This window comes from Rhinopithecus bieti, unplaced genomic scaffold (genome assembly GCF_001698545.2).
Source record: "Rhinopithecus bieti isolate Rb0 unplaced genomic scaffold, ASM169854v2 scaffold_33891, whole genome shotgun sequence".
Taxonomy (NCBI): domain Eukaryota; kingdom Metazoa; phylum Chordata; class Mammalia; order Primates; family Cercopithecidae; genus Rhinopithecus; species Rhinopithecus bieti.
The window spans coordinates 778,250-796,814 of NW_016814426.1; the positions used below are offsets into that span (position 1 = coordinate 778,250).

Genomic DNA, 18,565 nt, shown 5'->3' on the forward strand with positions numbered 1-18,565 from the left:
AGCGAGCACCGCGCGCTGATGTCGGAGCTCAAGATCCTGATTCACATCGGTAACCACCTCAACGTGGTCAACCTCCTGGGGGCGTGCACCAAGCCCAAGGGTACGGAGCGGGGCGGCCCGCGGGGACGGCGAGACCCTGGGCGCAGGGCGCTGCGGGCGGGAGGGGCTGCAGGGCCAGGGCTGGGAGGCCCGCGGGGCGCAGGGACGAATGCGGAGCGCGCCCGCGGCGCGTCCCGGGTTCCGAACGCACGGCCCGTGCCCCGTCCCGCCGCAGGTCCCCTCATGGTGATCGTGGAGTACTGCAAGTACGGCAACCTCTCCAACTTCCTGCGCGCCAAGCGGGAGACCTTCAGCCCCTATGCAGTGAGTGGGCGGCCTGCGGGGCGAGAGCTCTGCGCCGGAGCCTGCGGGGCGCCGCGGGCGGCGGGGGAATGGAGGCGCCTCTGCCGTGGACGCCTGGGCGCCCTCGAACTAGCTTCCTGCATCCGCAGGAGAAGTCTCCCGAGCAGCGCGGACGCTTCCGCGCCATGGTGGAGCTGGCCAGGCTGGATCGGAGGCCAGGGAGCAGCGACAGGGTCCTCTTTGCTCGGTTTCCGAAGAACGAGAGCGGAGCGAGGCGGGCTTCTCCAGACCAAGACGGTTAGAGCCTGGCTGCTTCCCCTTTCCTGGTGCCTGACAGGCCCGGTTAGATACCATGATCAGGCACCCTAGGGAAACCCAGCCTGGGGCCCTCGGTGGGGGCTTTGATGGGAGAATGTGGAATGGGCTCTGTCTTAGGAAGGGAAGACACCTCGGGGACAATTTTCACACAGGTGTTCTACGACTGACTGGGTCATCACAGGCTGAATAGGAAATTGCCCTGCTGACCAGGCAGGCAGTTGAGGGCTAAGCAGCAGGTGCCAAGCCCCCACAGAGCAACAGTATTTACTGCTCTGGGAGGAGGACGTGGGTGCTCCGGAGGCTGAGGGGGCAGGAGAGGGGCTGAAATGCTTGTTAGCTGCTCCCTGGGGCTGGGTAGATGGAGGCGGTGGCGGAGGCGCCTCCTGAGCCCACCTCGCTCCACTGTGCAGCTGAGGACCTGTGGCTGAGCCCGCTGACCATGGAAGATCTTGTCTGCTACAGCTTCCAGGTGGCCAGAGGGATGGAATTCCTGGCTTCCCGAAAGGTGAGCTTCCCCTGAAGGCCCTTCAGACGCAGAAAGGGTGGGTGCATCCCCACCAGCCGCCAAGAAGTGCTTGGTTCAGACTTCACCCTGCAGTGGCTCTGAGGTCCGTTAGCGTCTCTCCCACTTTGCAGAGGAGGAAACTGCCCAAAGCAGGGAGTTGACCTCCCAAAGTCTCTTGGCTGGTCAGCAGCAGAGTCTGTTTGACTCCACGACTTTCTCTGCTTCCCCACAATTCCACAAGCTGTCTTCATGATGAGTCCTGGAGATGGATAGAAATCCTTCCCCACTGCTTGGGCACCCTGGAGTTTCGAGTGTGGGTGTTACCCCAGGGGCCTGCACTGACAGCCCCCCTTGCGCCTCCCTGCACCCCAGTGCATCCACAGAGACCTGGCTGCTCGGAATATTCTGCTGTCAGAAAGCGACGTGGTGAAGATCTGTGACTTTGGCCTTGCCCGGGACATCTACAAAGACCCTGATTACGTCCGCAAGGGCAGCGTGAGTGCAGGCCATTGAGGAGAGGGAATGTGGGGCAAAATAGGTGATGGGGTGGGACCACAGACTGCCTGTCCAGGAGAGGGAGTGCTGGCACAGGGTGATATGAGCTCCTTGGTTGGCCAGCCACCTGCCCTGCTGCTGGGGAACTCCCTGCCTCCAGGGGACCCTAGTGACCACCCCCCCACACAACTTAGGCATCCTGGGGCAAGGAAGTGGAGACAGGAGTTGACAAGTGGGGCCCCAGTGCTCCGATTGGAGCTTGTGCTTTGCCCAGTGCCGTGGTCCACGCAGTGGGCCTTGACTCCCAGGGCCTGCCCTGTGGGGCCTGTGTGTGCAAGGCATTGCATGGCGTCTGTCCTAGAGATGGACCAGCTTGGTGGAGTATATGGAACTCAGGAGGCGGAGTGTGTCTCATGAGTGGAGCTCAGGCAGGACAGCAGGTGCCTGGATGAGCCTCCAAGGCGGGTCAGAGTTCCGCCCCTGGGAGAGGAAGGGTATCAGAGAGAGGTGGAGGAGCAGGATGGGCCCAGGGCCTGCGCATGATGGGCCATCCAGCCCATGGTTGGAGGGAAGGATCAGGTATGCACTTACAGAAACCCCCCTGACACCATAGGCTGGGAAGAGAGGGGAGTAGGGGTGCTGGGGTGGAGGTAGAGGCCAGTCCAGAAGGATCCTGGCCCTCAGGGCTCCCGGGTAGAGACCATGAGAGGGAGAGAGATAGCTGGTGGCAGAGAGAGATGCCTCAGGAGCCCAGAAGGAGGGCGTCAGGAGTGATGGCCCAGCTTCTAGGGTAGGGACAGTGAGTAGACAGAGCGTGCTTGTCAGGGGAGATGGTGAGAGTGTGCAGGGGTGCGTTTCATCAGGAGGCTGGGTTGGGGGTCTAGGGCTGGAAGAAGGCCTGCAGTCTCTCCCGATGCCCCTCCCCTGAGAGCTCAGGGGAAGAGGGGTCCCAGACAGATCCAGGAGGACAGCAGCAGGGAGACACCTTCAACCCAGCAGAGGGCCCTGTTAGGGGGTGACGGAGCGCCTGGCCTCAGCCCTCTCCTCCTATCCACCGTGGGACATGCTTCCCTCCGCCTCCCCAGGCCCGGCTGCCCCTGAAGTGGATGGCCCCTGAAAGCATCTTTGACAAGGTGTACACCACGCAGAGTGACGTGTGGTCCTTTGGGGTGCTGCTCTGGGAGATCTTCTCTCTGGGTGAGTGCAGGATGGGGTGCCGGTGGGGAGAGGAGGTGAGGTCACTGGTGGCAGGTTACATGACCAGCCCTGCTGGAGTAAGGGCCTGGGCACCTGGAGGTATGTGCCAGGTCGTTCTGAAGCAGGGGGTTTGTGGGCCACCAAGAGCCCCCCACCTCTCCCCAGCCTGGCCCAGCCTCTGAGAGGACTTTGCCTCCAATGTGGGCCACCCTCTGTGGGGTGCACACTGAAGCCTGGGCCAGGGCTGAGCCTGTTCACGTGGCAGCCCCAGAGGGAACTCAGGGCTCAGTCAGCAGACATGCCTACTACAAGAGCTCCATGTAGGAGCGCAGGCCCCACTGCAAGCATGATGAAGTCTCCAGGCCAGGGTAGGGCAGTGAACTTCAGTAAGTTAAAACGTCAGCAAGTGGCAACAGTGATACATGGTATTACGGAAACTAAAGGAGCAGGAAGAGTGTAGGAGGCGTGAGAGCTTGGGTCAGCCAGAGCGGCCCAAGGAGGGAGTTCAGCGATCCAGGACAGGGAGCAGCAGGGCGGGTGGGGAGCATCAGAAGCAGTGAGAGGCGAGAGAGGCTTTGTTGAAACTGACTGCAGGCGGCTCCCCTGCCACTGATGATCCGGTAACCATGATGTCTACCGTGTTGCCAGTGCGTGGATGCTCTTGGCACCCCTAGCAAGCAGGCGGCACGGTCCTCTTTTAACCAGATGAAGAACTAGAACTGGGGAGGGCAGCGACCTGCTCAGGTCCCAGGTAGAGCAGGGTCGGATGAGCCGTCTCCACCCCACCACGGGGATGGGGGAAGGGACAGATGGGGTGACTTGGGGGGGCTTGCTCCCCACCGACCTCCCCTTCTTGTTGTCAGGGGCCTCCCCATACCCTGGGGTGCAGATCAATGAGGAGTTCTGCCAGCGGCTGAGAGACGGCACGAGGATGAGGGCCCCGGAGCTGGCCACTCCTGCCATGTGAGCCTCCCCATGGCCCTGCAGGTGTTGGGGGCAGTAAGCACAGGGGGCGTGGGGATTGTGGCCATGAGAAGGTGGCATCAGGGAAGCCAGGACCAGTAGGACAGGCCTGGGCACCACCCTCAAGACACACAGGTAGTCTGTGGCTTAGCTGCGACGGGCACCAGGAGGGAAGGCCGGGTGCTGTCGGAACAGACAGAACCGGGTGTTCAGGGAAAGCATCACCAGGAGGCGACGCTGGGCTAACACTTGAAGGAGGAACGAGGGTAGCCGGACAAGGGTGGGGCACGTGTCAGGAGGAGGGCAGAGTGGGTGAGAGGGCCCAGGAAGGCTGGGGAACTGAAGGTGCTGGGGCGGGGGTGGGGTGCACGCGGTCCAGCAGCCCACGTGATCCTGCAGACGCCGCATCATGCTGAGCTGCTGGTCTGGAGACCCCAAGGCGAGACCTGCGTTCTCGGAGCTGGTGGAGATCCTGGGGGACCTGCTCCAGGGCAGGGGCCTGCAAGTGAGCCCCTTCCCCACCCTGTTCTACTATGGCCTTTGGCCCCTGCTCTGGGTCCCTGGCCCCAGCTGCCCCTCCAAGCCCCTCTAGGCTCTGCCCACCTCTAGGCTTGGGTGGTGCGGTCCTGGGCCCCTACCCACACCTCATCCCCATACCCTTGCATCTTTCTGTTGAGCACACACCCACTGCACACCTACACTGCCTGTTCCAGATGCTGTGTGGATAGTCAGAGCCTGTCCCTACCCAAGGGGAATCCTAGGCTGGTCCCCACTGGCCTGCGAGGCAGCCCCATCTCGCTGGCATCATCATGACGCATTCCTTCAGCTGGTCCCGGTTCTGTCCCCCACTCCACTGAGCACACGGACCCCTGACCTGTGTGTCCTGATGTCTCTCCCTCCCCACGTGGTGCTCCTCCAGGGTGGGGGATGGACCTGCTCGTGACCCAGCTCAAAGTGGGGCCTGGAGCAAGGACCAGAGAGCGGCCTGTTGCCCAGGCCTAGGGACTGGGGTGGGTGCTGTGGGTCTAGTTCCATCCAGAGAAGGTAGGAAGTGCTGGCCCCAGTTCCTGAGGCTGCAGGCTCAGCCGGGGACTGGAGGACGGATGATCCGGCTGAGCCCCGGCCTGCCCCACCTGTCTTATCCATAAACGAGGTACCTGGAAGGGCTGTTGGGAGAATTTGGTGAGGTTGGCACAGCCAGCATTCTGCTACCTTGACCCCTTACCTGTCGTGATGGCTGAAATGTGCTGGCTTCTAGCATGAGCTTGATTCCTCCTTGGAGCACTCACGTGCCCGCATGGTCTGTTAGGACCCTATTTCAGGGCTCAGGAGCCCAAGCAGTCCCGAGTGCAGGGCCGAGGGCTGAGGGCAGCGGCTGGTGGTTTCTGGCCCGGCTGTCTCTCCTGTTCCCGCCAGGAGGAAGAGGAGGCCTGCATGGCTCCACGTGGCTCTCAGAGCTCAGAAGAGGGCAGCTTCTCGCAGGTGTCTACCGTGGCCCTGCACATCGCCCAGGCTGACGCTGAGGACAGCCCGCCAAGCCTGCAGCGCCACAGCCTGGCAGCCAGGTCAGCTGTCCTGAGGGTCCAGGAATGGGGGGGAGAAAGCCATGTGGACAGGGTGCATTTTATCCCTCTGCGTCTTTGGGGGAAAGCAAATCATGCGACGTCAGAGACCAGTGTGCATGAACCCAGAGCACAGAGTGGCTTTAAATGACTCACTGCAGGTCCCCTCCAAGGCCATGTGACCTGGCTGTGTGCTTGTTTTTGAGTCCTGTCCACCCACCAGTGTCCCCTCACCCCAACATCAAGGGTACTTCTTTTTCTTTTTTTTTTTTTTGAGATGGAGTCTCGCTCTGTCGCCCAGGCTGGAGTGCGGTGGCACGATCTTGGCTCGCTACAAGTTCCGCCTCCCGGGTTCACACCATTCTCCTGCCTCAGCCTCCCGGTAGCTGGGACTACAGGCGCCGCCACCACGCCCAGCTAATTTTTTGTATTTTTAGTAGAGACGGGGTTTCACTGTGTTAGTCAGGATGGTCTCGATCTCCTGACCTCGTGATCCGCCCACCTCGGCCTCCCAAAGTGCTGGGATTACAGGCTTGAGCCACCGCGCCCGACAAGGGTACTTTTCTCACAGAGAGGTGGAGTGGACTGTGTTTGGGCCAATATTCCTCCCAGGAGTCTCTGATTATCTAAATCACTGACTAGTCTGGGGGTGAGTCCCCAAGAGTCCCGGGGAGGAGGGAAGGTCTCCAACCGAGGCATGGTCAGGAGAACGTAACTTAATTCCCAGAACTCTGCCTAGGCTCTCTTATCCCTGGCATTTCACACTCAGGATGGCTGTGCCGCCCACATTCATACCAGCGCTGCTGAGATGCAGGCTCTGCCCCAGCACAAGGCAGGGCTAGGCCTCGGGGACAACCACAGTGAGCTGGATTTTGCCAGGCTCCTTCCACCAACCCCGCAACATGTGCCTTAGTGCACACACGTGTGGGCAGGGCAGTCGGCAGCTTGCAGCCCCAGGGCTGCCTGGCTGGCCCAGGGTAGCCCGTCCCCGGGAGGAGCTCCATGCCCCTCACTTCCCATCACAGAGCTCAGCAGTGGCCTCGGCAGGAAACGCGGCCCAGGCTGGGGGTGCACACCCAGGCCCTGCTGCTGAGGCTGTGGGGTAGACATCTGAGGCCAGGCCCATGGAGGAGTCCCTGCCAGCACTCAGACCCAGGCCCGTCCATACTCCTGCCCCAGGCTGGGGGTCCTTTCCAGGAGAAGAGGAGGTACAGGGAGAGCAGAGAGAACTTCGAGGAGAGTTGTTGGGGCGCATTCCTCAGTACCTTCTGATTTCTCCCCGCAGGTATTACAACTGGGTGTCCTTTCCCGGGTGCCTGGCCAGAGGGACTCAGACCCGTGGTTCCTCCCGGATGAAGACATTTGAAGAATTCCCCATGACCCCAATCACCTACAAGGCCTCTGTGGTACTTCACACGAAGGGCGGGGGCTGTGCTCTCGGGTCAGGGCTGGGGCCGCCTCGGGAGGCAGCCTCAGAAATTCGTAAGGCAAATGGCAGAAACCAATTGCAGGCTTTTTAACGGAAAAGACTATCCTTTGAAAGTGCAAGTCCAGGCCGGGCATGGTGGCTCACGCCTGTAATCCGAGCACTTTGGGAGGCCGAGGCGGGTGGATCACGAGGTCAGAAGATCGAGACCATCCTGGCTAACACGGTGAAACCCCGTCTCTACTGAAAATACAAAAAATTAGCTGGGCGTGGTGGTGGGCGTCTGTAGTCCCAGCTACTCGGGAGGCTGAGGCAGGAGAATGGCGTGAACCCAGGAGGCGGAGATTACAGTGAGCCGAGATTGCGCCACTGCCCTCCAGCCTGGGCGACAGAGCGAGACTCCATCTCAAAAAAAGAAAATGCAAGTCCAGGGAGAGTCTTGGGCACATTTGGGCCCTCCTACGATGTCACGTCTCACAGCTGCTTTCTGTCCTCTGCCCTCATCACCCCCACACAAGGCCTCCCCTCCTCAGCAGTGCAGAAACCCCAGTGGAAGGACAGCTCCTCCTCCTCGGTGGCAGGTTCAGGAGTCCTGGGCCTGGTCAGTGAGCGCTGGGCAGAGGGGCCCCATGGGAGCCCTTGGCCAGACCTCAGGGACCTGGGTTCCTGCCTCCAGGGCCACTTGAAGACGCTGGGGGACTCTGAAAAGATCGCAGTTTCCCTCCCGTGTGATTCAAAATAAAACCCACACCAAGCCACAGTCAAAGGGTAACAAAGCCCCCAGGTCGGGAGGCAGCCTCACAATGGCGGTTTTTTTGAACTACGAGCTGCCGGGTTGTGAGTCCTCTCCCTGGTTCTCCCGCGGCTCCTACTCTTTGCACACTGAGCATATGCTTGGCCACCATGGAGGTCCTCCAGTGTGAGGTGTCCACGAGCCAGACACAGCCCCCCGACCTCGGTGTCTCTCTCCGTGGCAGGGGCATGTGACCCTCACCCTGGGATGGAATGGACACCTTGTTTCCGGCTCAGTTTCCCAGGGACAGGTGTTAGGTCAGCCGCACTGCAGGGTCATGCCGCGCTGTCCTGGCTGGGGGTGGCTGCCCTGCAGGAGGGCCTCAGGCGGGGCCCACAGCCTGGCTTGTCCTCTTCACACAGGACAACCAGACGGACAGTGGGATGGTGCTGGCCTCGGAGGAGTTTGAGCAGATAGAGAGCAGGCATAGACGAGAAAGCAGCTTCAGGTAAGGGCTTCGTGAGCCTCCTGCACTGCAAGTGTTGACACTGCCTTCCCCTGGAGAAGGGAGGCTGGGGCCTGGGTGTGCCCAGCCCTCTTCCCGGAACCTCTCGTGGCTCCCTATGACCTTTACACATGTTCAAGGTGAGCTGCCCTGAGACTCCCCTCCTCACCTGGCACCACAGGAACCCCTCCCCGTCGAATGCTGACCACCTGCGTGCCGGTCTCGACACCTCCCTGTCACCTGACAGAGCTCAGATGCTGTGTCTTTCTGACACCACACAGAACCCACCATGCCCAGGGCACACACACCCTCCTCCAAGTTGGGGAGGCCGCCCCAGCCCCAAAACCCCTGAACTTCATCCAGTGGCTGCAGAAGCCAGGTAGATACTGTAATCTGAACTGGCTGGTGTAGGGTCTGGCCCTACGGAGCTTAGCAGGTGTTCTCCCCATCTGTGGAGATGAGAGATCGTAAGAAACAAAGACACAAGACAAAGAGATAAAGAGAAAACAGCTGGGCCAGGGAACCACTACCACCAAGATGTGGAGACTGCTAGTGGCCCCGAATGGCTGGGCGTGCTGATATTTACTGCATGCAAGACAAGGGAGCAGGGTAAGGAGAGTGAGTCGTCCAAGTGATTGACAAGGTCAAGCAAGTCATGTGACCGTGGGACAGGGGGCCCTTCCCTGCTAGGTAGCCAAAGCAGAGAGGAAAGGCAGCTTACATCAGCGTTTTCTTCTATGCACTTACAAGAAAGATCAAAGACTTTAAGACTTTCACTATTTCTTCTACCGCTGTCTTCTAAGAACTTCAAAGAGGAACCAGGAGTACGGGAGGAGCATGAAAGTGGACAAGGAGCGTGACCATTGGAGCACTGCACGATAGGGAGGGGTTTAGGCCTCCGGATGACTGCGGGCAGGCCTGGATCATACCCAGCCTTCCACGAGAAGCTGGTGGAGCAGGGTGTTCCCTGACTCCTCCAAGGAAAAGAGACTCCCTTTCGCGGTCTGCTAAGGAACGGGTGCCTTCCCAGACACTGGCGTTACCACTTGACCAAGGAGCCCTCAAGCGGCCCTTACGAGGGCGTGACAGACGGCCCACCTCTTGCCTTCTAGGTCACTTCTCACCATGTCTCTTCAGCATCTGACCCTATACCTGCCGGTTATTCCTTGGTAATATGAGTGATACATCAAAGAGTAATATCAAAAGCTAGTGATTAATAATGTTTATGCTAATGATCAATAATGTCCATGATCATCTATCTAATTTGTATTATGACTATTCTTATTCTGTTTTCTGTATTATACCGAAACAGTTTGTGCCTTCAGTCTCTTGCCTCGGCACCTGGGTAATCCTTTGCCCACAGGCTGGGATGTATTTTGGCAACAGAAATACCCACATATGCCTGTCCAGATAGAAAGTGAACTCTATTTGCTCAACATGATAGCCAGGGGAAAAACAGTTTTGGCCAACTTGAACATTGAAACTTTTAAGCGTATAGATTGAACAAAGACTTTAGTGTCTACTTAAAAGATTCACTTTATTTTTATTTATGTATTTATTTATTTATTTTGAGACAGGGTCTCACTCTGTGTCCCAGGCTGGAGTGCAGTGGTGTGATCTCAGCTGACCGCAACCTCCGCCTCCCAGGTTCAGGTGATTCTCCTGCTTCAGCCTCTTGAGTAGCTGGGATTATAGGAGTGCACCACCATGCCCAGCTATTTATTTATTTATTATTTATTTATTTATTTATTGAGACAGAGTCTCGCTCTGTCGCCCAGGCTGAAGTGCAGTGGCCGGATCTGAGCTCACTGCAAGCTCCGTCTACCGGGTTTATGCCATTCTCCTGCCTCAGCCTCCCGAGTAGCTGGGACCACAGGAGCCCGCCACCTTGCCCCGCTAGTTTTTTGTATTTTTTAGTAGAGACGGGGTTTCACCATGTTAGGCAGGATGGTCTCGATCTCCTGACCTCGTGATCCGCCCGTCTTGGCCTCCCAAAGTGTTGGGATTACAGGCTTGAGCCACCGCGCCCGCGCCCGGCCTATTTTTTTTATTTTTAGTAGAGACAGAGTTTCACCACATTGGCCAGGCTGATCTTGAACTCCTGGCCTCAACTGATCTGCCCGCCTCAGCCTCCCAGAGTGCTGGGATTACAGGTATGAGCCACTGCGCTTGGCTTATCAGGTGACTCCTGTTAGTACCTGGTTTTGGAAAATTAATGGTGGTCACGTTACGGAAATAGCTTTGGGCTAATTTTTCTTCACCAAACAGCATTTTGACGTGTAAAAACAAGGTAATTAAGTAAAAGGTATGGCAGAGGATGATTACCACGTAAATTCAAATCTCTGCACACCTTTGAAAAACAGCACAGCTCCTTGAGATCAAAGGCGGCTGCTCAGTCCGCGCCTATGGCTCAGCTAGGAGAGAGACTCGGTACACAGACCAGGGGGTGATGGAGGAGACGGGGCTGCGAGGAGACCTCCCTTGTTAAGTCTGAGGCACTGGGCAGCCATCCTGCTTCTGAAAGGGCAGCGAGCCAGAAGGAAGTGCAGCTCCTTGGATGCTTGGTGGTAGAGGAAGAAGAAAGTTCCAGAAGATAAGGGTCCTAAGGAAGCAAGATAGTATCCAGAAGTCAGAAGAAGACAGATAAGCACCCAGGATGGATTTGTGCATTTGAGAAACTGCACCACCCTATATCGGCAGCAGAGGGCACTGCTCTTTGTCCTCTGTTCATGATGAGCCAAGAAGAGGTTCCACAGGTCACTGGCGGGTGCATGCGCTTGGCATAGAGAGTGCTCTCCACACAGGTGCGAGGAGAGAATGTGCCTTGTGGGGTGTGTGGGGAGCAGAAGGAGGAATCTATCTGTCTTGTCCTTCGCTGTCTCCTGTTAACCCCTGGTCGGCACTCGCCCCATGGGGGATTACCTGCTCCTCACTCCTGGGTTACATCATCCAGCCCCTTCAGTGCCCACTTAGGACGCCAGAGCCCATGCCCATACATGTGGCTTCTCACCTGCATCTGTGGGTGGAAGGAGATCAGGAAACTCTGGGCTTGTGGTCACTCAGCGTGACTTCATGGAGCCAGTGGAAGGCCCAGCTCTTTTGGGTAAGAGACTGGCTGGCCCCTGGTGACAGGATGATACGGAACGTGGATGGAGCCTTCAGAAGGAAGAAGGCAGTCAAAGGAACTTGAGATGATGCCAAAGATATAGGTTTGATGTGGCACTTTTAAGTGAAGAAATGTAGGATGCCACCAAAATCCCTAGTCCCACCCACAGGAGAAGTGGCTCTTTCTGTGTAGAAAATCCTAACATGAATAATCCCGAACCCCCAAAAAAGCACCATCCATACAAAGTTACAGGAACAAAACAGAACATTAGAGTTAAAACTTCCCAGTAGACAACTGTTTAAATGAAACAGGAAAATGAACAAACTACTCCAACGTGAATTAAACATAACGAAACAAGCAGCGGCACCATGAATCTGATATTCAAAATTTCAGAATAGAAATGGATGGACAATGTGATGATACAAATGAGAGCAGACTAAATTCAGGAAAGAAATGGAAATAAAAGATAGATTCGGCCAGGCAGTAACTCTCACCTGTAATCACAGCACCTTGGGAGACGAGGCCTGGAGTTCAAGACCAACCTGGGCAACAGAATGAGACCCTGTCTCTACAAATAATTTTAAAAATTAGCAGGTGTGGTGGCCCACGCCTGTGGTAGCAGCTACTCGGCAGGCTGAGGTGGGAGAGTTGCTTGAGCCCAGAAGGTTGAGGCTGCAGTGAGTCATGATTGTGCCACTGCAGTCTAGCCTGGGTAACACAGCAAGACCCCATTTCAGGGGAAAAAAACCTAAATCCTTTCTAAAATGAGGGCACGACAGGGACAATATGTATGACCAGACTGACAGTGGCAGACACAGGATGGATGTGAAAAGAAAACAAAACTGAAATAAAAGAGGCAAAAGGATCAGAAATAAAGGACAGGAATAGAAAAGATCCAATATATATAAAATTGGGAGTCCCAGAGGAAGAAAATGCAAACAGTAAAATAACTAGTATTTTAAACTTACAGTCAAGAGTTTTCAGTAGCACCATGCAAAGCACCAAACAAGTAATCAACATCTTAAAAAAATGCAAAGAAAGTAAGCACTGAGGATGGTGCAGGATGGGGCAGGCAGAGAGGAGGGCAGGGGCAGAAACCACCTCCTAGGCCAAGGCGAGAAGCTTGGATTTCCTTCGTGGAGTGACGGGAAGCCGTTGGAGGGTGTGTCAGGAGGAGAATGACATAGTGTAACTTGAAGGACCTCTCCAAAGGGTGGAGCACCAGGAAGCCATGGTGGAAGCAGAGCAGTCCCCAGGAGGGTGTCAGAGCCGGCAAGGATGCAGCGGACTCCACAGGAGGGGCTGAGAATGGAGAAGCCCACATGTGTCCTGGAGTTACAATGGGCAGGACTTCTGGCTGGATGGGATCTGGATGGACGGCATCTGGCTGGACGGGATCTGGCTGGATGGGATCTGGATGGACGGGATCTGGATGGACGGGATCTGGATGGATGGGATCTGGATGGACAGGATCTGGATGGACGGGATCTGGATGGATGGGATCTGGATGGACGGGATATGAGGGGAAGGAGGAAGCAAGGAGAACCCCAAGGTGCTTGGCTCCAGCAGCTGAGGGGACTTTGGTGCCGTTCACCGAGATGGGCAAGACAGAGTGAGAACTGGGTTGGGGATGAAGTTGGACATTCTTCACAGTCTGGCGTCCAGGCTCGGACAAAGCTCCAGTGAGTGCTGAATCGGATCAATCCGCTTTGCTGTTGGAGTCTAGTCTGTGTGTGTTTTGAAGTCTGAGCGTGTCCCATGCTCCGCTGTGTCCTTGGTGGTTCCTGTCAGACCCCGACAGGGGTCCGGTCCCTCCTCCTCGTTGTTCGTTTGTCTGTTTTTGAGGCTGAGTCTCACTTTGTCGCCCAGGCTAGAGTGCAGAGGCATGATCTCGGCTCCCTGAAACTTCTACCTCCTGGGCTCAAGCAATTATTTCACTTAGCTGAGGCCACAGGCGTGCACCACCACGCCTGGGTAATTTTTGTATTTTTTGTAGAGACGGGGTTTCCCCATGTTGCCCGGGCTGGTCTCTAACTCCTAGCCTGAAGCCATCCACCTGCTTCAGCCTCCCAAAGTACTGGGATTACCCGTGTGCGCCGCCTGCCACCCGGCCTTCTTCTCTTACTAACTCCACCTTCCATGTCTTGGCAGCTGTAAAGGACCTGACCAGAGTGTGGATGTGACCAGGGCGCACCCTGACTCCCAGGGGAGGCGGCGGCGGCCTGACCGGGGGGCCCGAGGAGGTCAGGTGTTTTACAACAGCGAGTATGGGGAGCTGTCCGAGCCAAGCGAGGAGGACCACTGCTCTCCGTCTGCCCGCGTGTCTTTCTTCACAGACAACAGCTACTAAGCAGCATCGGACGAGGCCCCCAGCACTCAGGGGTTCAGGCCCAGCAGGGCGGGCAGAGGGCTGGACACCCAGGTTGGGAGCTCATCTGGTTTAACTCTGGTGGCACAGGAGTGTCCCTCCCTCTCTGCAAGCTTCCCAGCTGGGAAGAGCAGAACTCCAGGCCCAAGACCCCTGGGATTNCGCCCGGCCTATTTTTTTTATTTTAGTAGAGACAGAGTTTCACCACATTGGCCAGGCTGATCTTGAACTCCTGGCCTCAACTGATCTGCCCGCCTCAGCCTCCCAGAGTGCTGGGATTACAGGTATGAGCCACTGCGCTTGGCTTATCAGGTGACTCCTGTTAGTACCTGGTTTTGGAAAATTAATGGTGGTCACGTTACGGAAATAGCTTTGGGCTAATTTTCTTCACCAAACAGCATTTTGACGTGTAAAACAAGGTAATTAAGTAAAAGGTATGGCAGAGGATGATTACCACGTAAATTCAAATCTCTGCACACCTTTGAAAACAGCACAGCTCCTTGAGATCAAAGGCGGCTGCTCAGTCCGCGCCTATGGCTCAGCTAGGAGAGAGACTCGGTACACAGACCAGGGGTGATGGAGGAGACGGGGCTGCGAGGAGACCTCCCTTGTTAAGTCTGAGGCACTGGGCAGCCATCCTGCTTCTGAAAGGGCAGCGAGCCAGAAGGAAGTGCAGCTCCTTGGATGCTTGGTGGTAGAGGAAGAAGAAAGTTCCAGAAGATAAGGGTCCTAAGGAAGCAAGATAGTATCCAGAAGTCAGAAGAAGACAGATAAGCACCCAGGATGGATTTGTGCATTTGAGAAACTGCACCACCCTATATCGGCAGCAGAGGGCACTGCTCTTTGTCCTCTGTTCATGATGAGCCAAGAAGAGGTTCCACAGGTCACTGGCGGGTGCATGCGCTTGGCATAGAGAGTGCTCTCCACACAGGTGCGAGGAGAGAATGTGCCTTGTGGGGTGTGTGGGGAGCAGAAGGAGGAATCTATCTGTCTTGTCCTTCGCTGTCTCCTGTTAACCCCTGGTCGGCACTCGCCCCATGGGGATTACCTGCTCCTCACTCCTGGGTTACATCATCCAGCCCCTTCAGTGCCCACTTAGGACGCCAGAGCCCATGCCCATACATGTGGCTTCTCACCTGCATCTGTGGGTGGAAGGAGATCAGGAAACTCTGGGCTTGTGGTCACTCAGCGTGACTTCATGGAGCCAGTGGAAGGCCCAGCTCTTTTGGGTAAGAGACTGGCTGGCCCCTGGTGACAGGATGATACGGAACGTGGATGGAGCCTTCAGAAGGAAGAAGGCAGTCAAAGGAACTTGAGATGATGCCAAAGATATAGGTTTGATGTGGCACTTTTAAGTGAAGAAATGTAGGATGCCACCAAAATCCCTAGTCCCACCCACAGGAGAAGTGGCTCTTTCTGTGTAGAAAATCCTAACATGAATAATCCCGAACCCCAAAAAAGCACCATCCATACAAAGTTACAGGAACAAAACAGAACATTAGAGTTAAAACTTCCCAGTAGACAACTGTTTAAATGAAACAGGAAAATGAACAAACTACTCCAACGTGAATTAAACATAACGAAACAAGCAGCGGCACCATGAATCTGATATTCAAAATTTCAGAATAGAAATGGATGGACAATGTGATGATACAAATGAGAGCAGACTAAATTCAGGAAAGAAATGGAAATAAAAGATAGATTCGGCCAGGCAGTAACTCTCACCTGTAATCACAGCACCTTGGGAGACGAGGCCTGGAGTTCAAGACCAACCTGGGCAACAGAATGAGACCCTGTCTCTACAAATAATTTTAAAATTAGCAGGTGTGGTGGCCCACGCCTGTGGTAGCAGCTACTCGGCAGGCTGAGGTGGGAGAGTTGCTTGAGCCCAGAAGGTTGAGGCTGCAGTGAGTCATGATTGTGCCACTGCAGTCTAGCCTGGGTAACACAGCAAGACCCCATTTCAGGGGAAAAAAACCTAAATCCTTTCTAAAATGAGGGCACGACAGGGACAATATGTATGACCAGACTGACAGTGGCAGACACAGGATGGATGTGAAAAGAAAACAAAACTGAAATAAAAGAGGCAAAAGGATCAGAAATAAAGGACAGGAATAGAAAAGATCCAATATATATAAAATTGGGAGTCCCAGAGGAAGAAAATGCAAACAGTAAAATAACTAGTATTTTAAACTTACAGTCAAGAGTTTTCAGTAGCACCATGCAAAGCACCAAACAAGTAATCAACATCTTAAAAAAATGCAAAGAAAGTAAGCACTGAGGATGGTGCAGGATGGGGCAGGCAGAGAGGAGGGCAGGGGCAGAAACCACCTCCTAGGCCAAGGCGAGAAGCTTGGATTTCCTTCGTGGAGTGACGGGAAGCCGTTGGAGGGTGTGTCAGGAGGAGAATGACATAGTGTAACTTGAAGGACCTCTCCAAAGGGTGGAGCACCAGGAAGCCATGGTGGAAGCAGAGCAGTCCCCAGGAGGGTGTCAGAGCCGGCAAGGATGCAGCGGACTCCACAGGAGGGGCTGAGAATGGAGAAGCCCACATGTGTCCTGGAGTTACAATGGGCAGGACTTCTGGCTGGATGGGATCTGGATGGACGGCATCTGGCTGGACGGGATCTGGCTGGATGGGATCTGGATGGACAGGATCTGGATGGACGGGATCTGGATGGATGGGATCTGGATGGACGGGATATGAGGGGAAGGAGGAAGCAAGGAGAACCCCAAGGTGCTTGGCTCCAGCAGCTGAGGGGACTTTGGTGCCGTTCACCGAGATGGGCAAGACAGAGTGAGAACTGGGTTGGGGATGAAGTTGGACATTCTTCACAGTCTGGCGTCCAGGCTCGGACAAAGCTCCAGTGAGTGCTGAATCGGATCAATCCGCTTTGCTGTTGGAGTCTAGTCTGTGTGTGTTTTGAAGTCTGAGCGTGTCCCATGCTCCGCTGTGTCCTTGGTGGTTCCTGTCAGACCCCGACAGGGGTCCGGTCCCTCCTCCTCGTTGTTCGTTTGTCTGTTTTGAGGCTGAGTCTCACTTTGTCGCCCAGGCTAGAGTGCAGAGGCATGATCTCGGCTCCCTGAAACTTCTACCTCCTGGGCTCAAGCAATTATTTCACTTAGCTGAGGCCACAGGCGTGCACCACCACGCCTGGGTAATTTTGTATTTTTTGTAGAGACGGGGTTTCCCCATGTTGCCCGGGCTGGTCTCTAACTCCTAGCCTGAAGCCATCCACCTGCTTCAGCCTCCCAAAGTACTGGGATTACCCGTGTGCGCCGCCTGCCACCCGGCCTTCTTCTCTTACTAACTCCACCTTCCATGTCTTGGCAGCTGTAAAGGACCTGACCAGAGTGTGGATGTGACCAGGGCGCACCCTGACTCCCAGGGGAGGCGGCGGCGGCCTGACCGGGGGGCCCGAGGAGGTCAGGTGTTTTACAACAGCGAGTATGGGGAGCTGTCCGAGCCAAGCGAGGAGGACCACTGCTCTCCGTCTGCCCGCGTGTCTTTCTTCACAGACAACAGCTACTAAGCAGCATCGGACGAGGCCCCAGCACTCAGGGGTTCAGGCCCAGCAGGGCGGGCAGAGGGCTGGACACCCAGGTTGGGAGCTCATCTGGTTTAACTCTGGTGGCACAGGAGTGTCCCTCCCTCTCTGCAAGCTTCCCAGCTGGGAAGAGCAGAACTCCAGGCCCAAGACCCCTGGGATTCTGTCACCACAACTGGCCAGGGCCACGCTCCAGCTGCCCGGGCTCCTCCCCCTGAGATTCAGACGTCATTTAGTTCAGCGTCCACAGGTGCTGGCCCCGGGGCCAGCCCTTCCATGGGAATGTCTCTGATGACCTCCTTTCATCACACTGGGTGGCGGCCTGGTCCCTGTTTTCCCGTGAGGAATCTGGTCTGGGAGTCACAGTGATGGAGGTCAAGGCATACCGGAGCAGAGTCTCCCGAACACCGCATCCTCCACAGGCACACAGCCGTTCTTCCCGCGGAGGCCGGCTGGCCTCACCCGCCCCTTCGCAGTTGAAGGGAGGGGGGCTGTGTTTCCATCTCAAAGAAACAAGGGAGGAATTTGCAGGGTCCTCTTCTGGGCCTGACCAAGCAGCTACCTAGTCCCTGGGGTGGCCGCCGGTATGACAGACCAGTGACACAGGCAGCCTGCACACCTGAGCCTGGGTGTCGAGAGCGCCGCCGGGATGACAGACCGGTGACACAGGCAGCCTTCGCACTTGAGCCTGGGTGTCGAGAATCATTCTGCAGGTCTTTTTCAACAGCTTCGCAGACTGTGTAGCTGCTTTGAAGAATTTGCTTTCCAAATTCAGCGTGGAAGGCGCCCAGGGACAGTTACGCTGAGTCTAGATGACTCTGGCGCCCGCCCCAGGTCAGGGCCAGCAAAGCAGTCAGCGCCTCTGGAGAAGGCCCCCCGCTCTCCCACCTGGCCGAGACTCGAAGGAGCCTGGGTCTGGAGCTGCCGGTCTGGTTCTTCCCTTTAGAGCCTGGATCTGCCACCTGCGGCCCCTCCCAAGCCGTGAACCAGCTCATGAAAGATGAGCACCATGGGATCCACTCAGGAAGGCTCGGGGCTGGCACAAAGGACTACCCAGCATTGCCCTGTGCCACCCAGCACTCAGTGGACATTCTGGGGCCCTGCCTTCGGCCTTTTCCTGGCCTGCGCCTGACATTAGCACCCTGGCTGGTCAGAATGCCACCCTCCCAGAGGAGCAGCCAGAGATCCTCTGAAGGCTGGAGCCATTCTGCTCAGGACCCCTATCCCAGCTCAGAGTGCCCAAACACCTCACCAGGAGAAAGACCCACGTCCCCCGTTAAAACCACGGAGACTCACCACCACCCTGACTCCCCAAACCCACCCCACAAGACGCTTGCAGGACAGGCTCCACGCAGCGAGCAGGGGCTCGCTCGGCTGACCCTCCCGTCCCCTCCCCTCCCACCTCCCTTCCCTTCCCACCTCCCCTCCCCTCCCCACCTCCCCCAGTGGGTGTTACTCCAGGATACGTTGAACTCATGTATAAGGTCATCTTCATTA

The 18,565-nt window shown here is 56.3% G+C and overlaps 1 protein-coding gene and 1 long non-coding RNA gene across 6 annotated transcripts in view; both read left to right on the forward strand.

Annotated features, from left to right (window-relative positions):
- The window catches only part of FLT4 (fms related receptor tyrosine kinase 4), a 25,923-nt gene extending 12,261 nt beyond the window's left edge, over positions 1-13,662 (forward strand). Inside the window, exons 19-30 of one of the 5 annotated variants that reach the window (XM_017850247.1) lie at positions 67-100; positions 275-363; positions 492-639; positions 1,071-1,165; positions 1,538-1,660; positions 2,746-2,857; positions 3,721-3,820; positions 4,220-4,325; positions 5,237-5,385; positions 6,668-6,788; positions 7,964-8,049; positions 8,228-8,821. In XM_017850247.1, the coding sequence (XP_017705736.1) occupies positions 67-100; positions 275-363; positions 492-639; positions 1,071-1,165; positions 1,538-1,660; positions 2,746-2,857; positions 3,721-3,820; positions 4,220-4,325; positions 5,237-5,385; positions 6,668-6,788; positions 7,964-8,049; positions 8,228-8,429 (1,365 nt within the window). In that variant the 3' untranslated portion in view covers positions 8,430-8,821. Of the gene's footprint in view, positions 1-66; positions 101-274; positions 364-491; positions 640-1,070; positions 1,166-1,537; positions 1,661-2,745; positions 2,858-3,720; positions 3,821-4,219; positions 4,326-4,533; positions 5,386-6,667; positions 6,789-7,963; positions 8,050-8,227; positions 8,822-8,849; positions 9,288-13,303 lie in introns of those variants that run through there. The other 4 variants (XM_017850248.1, XM_017850250.1, XM_017850249.1 and 1 more) reach the window with 4 other exon arrangements.
- A 3,552-nt stretch (positions 13,663-17,214) lies between these two features.
- LOC108514174 (uncharacterized) overlaps positions 17,215-18,565 on the forward strand; it is a 1,919-nt gene continuing 568 nt past the window's right edge. Inside the window, exon 1 of the long non-coding RNA XR_001881150.1 lies at positions 17,215-18,552. This is a non-coding gene — a long non-coding RNA (uncharacterized LOC108514174). The remainder of the gene's footprint in view (positions 18,553-18,565) is intronic.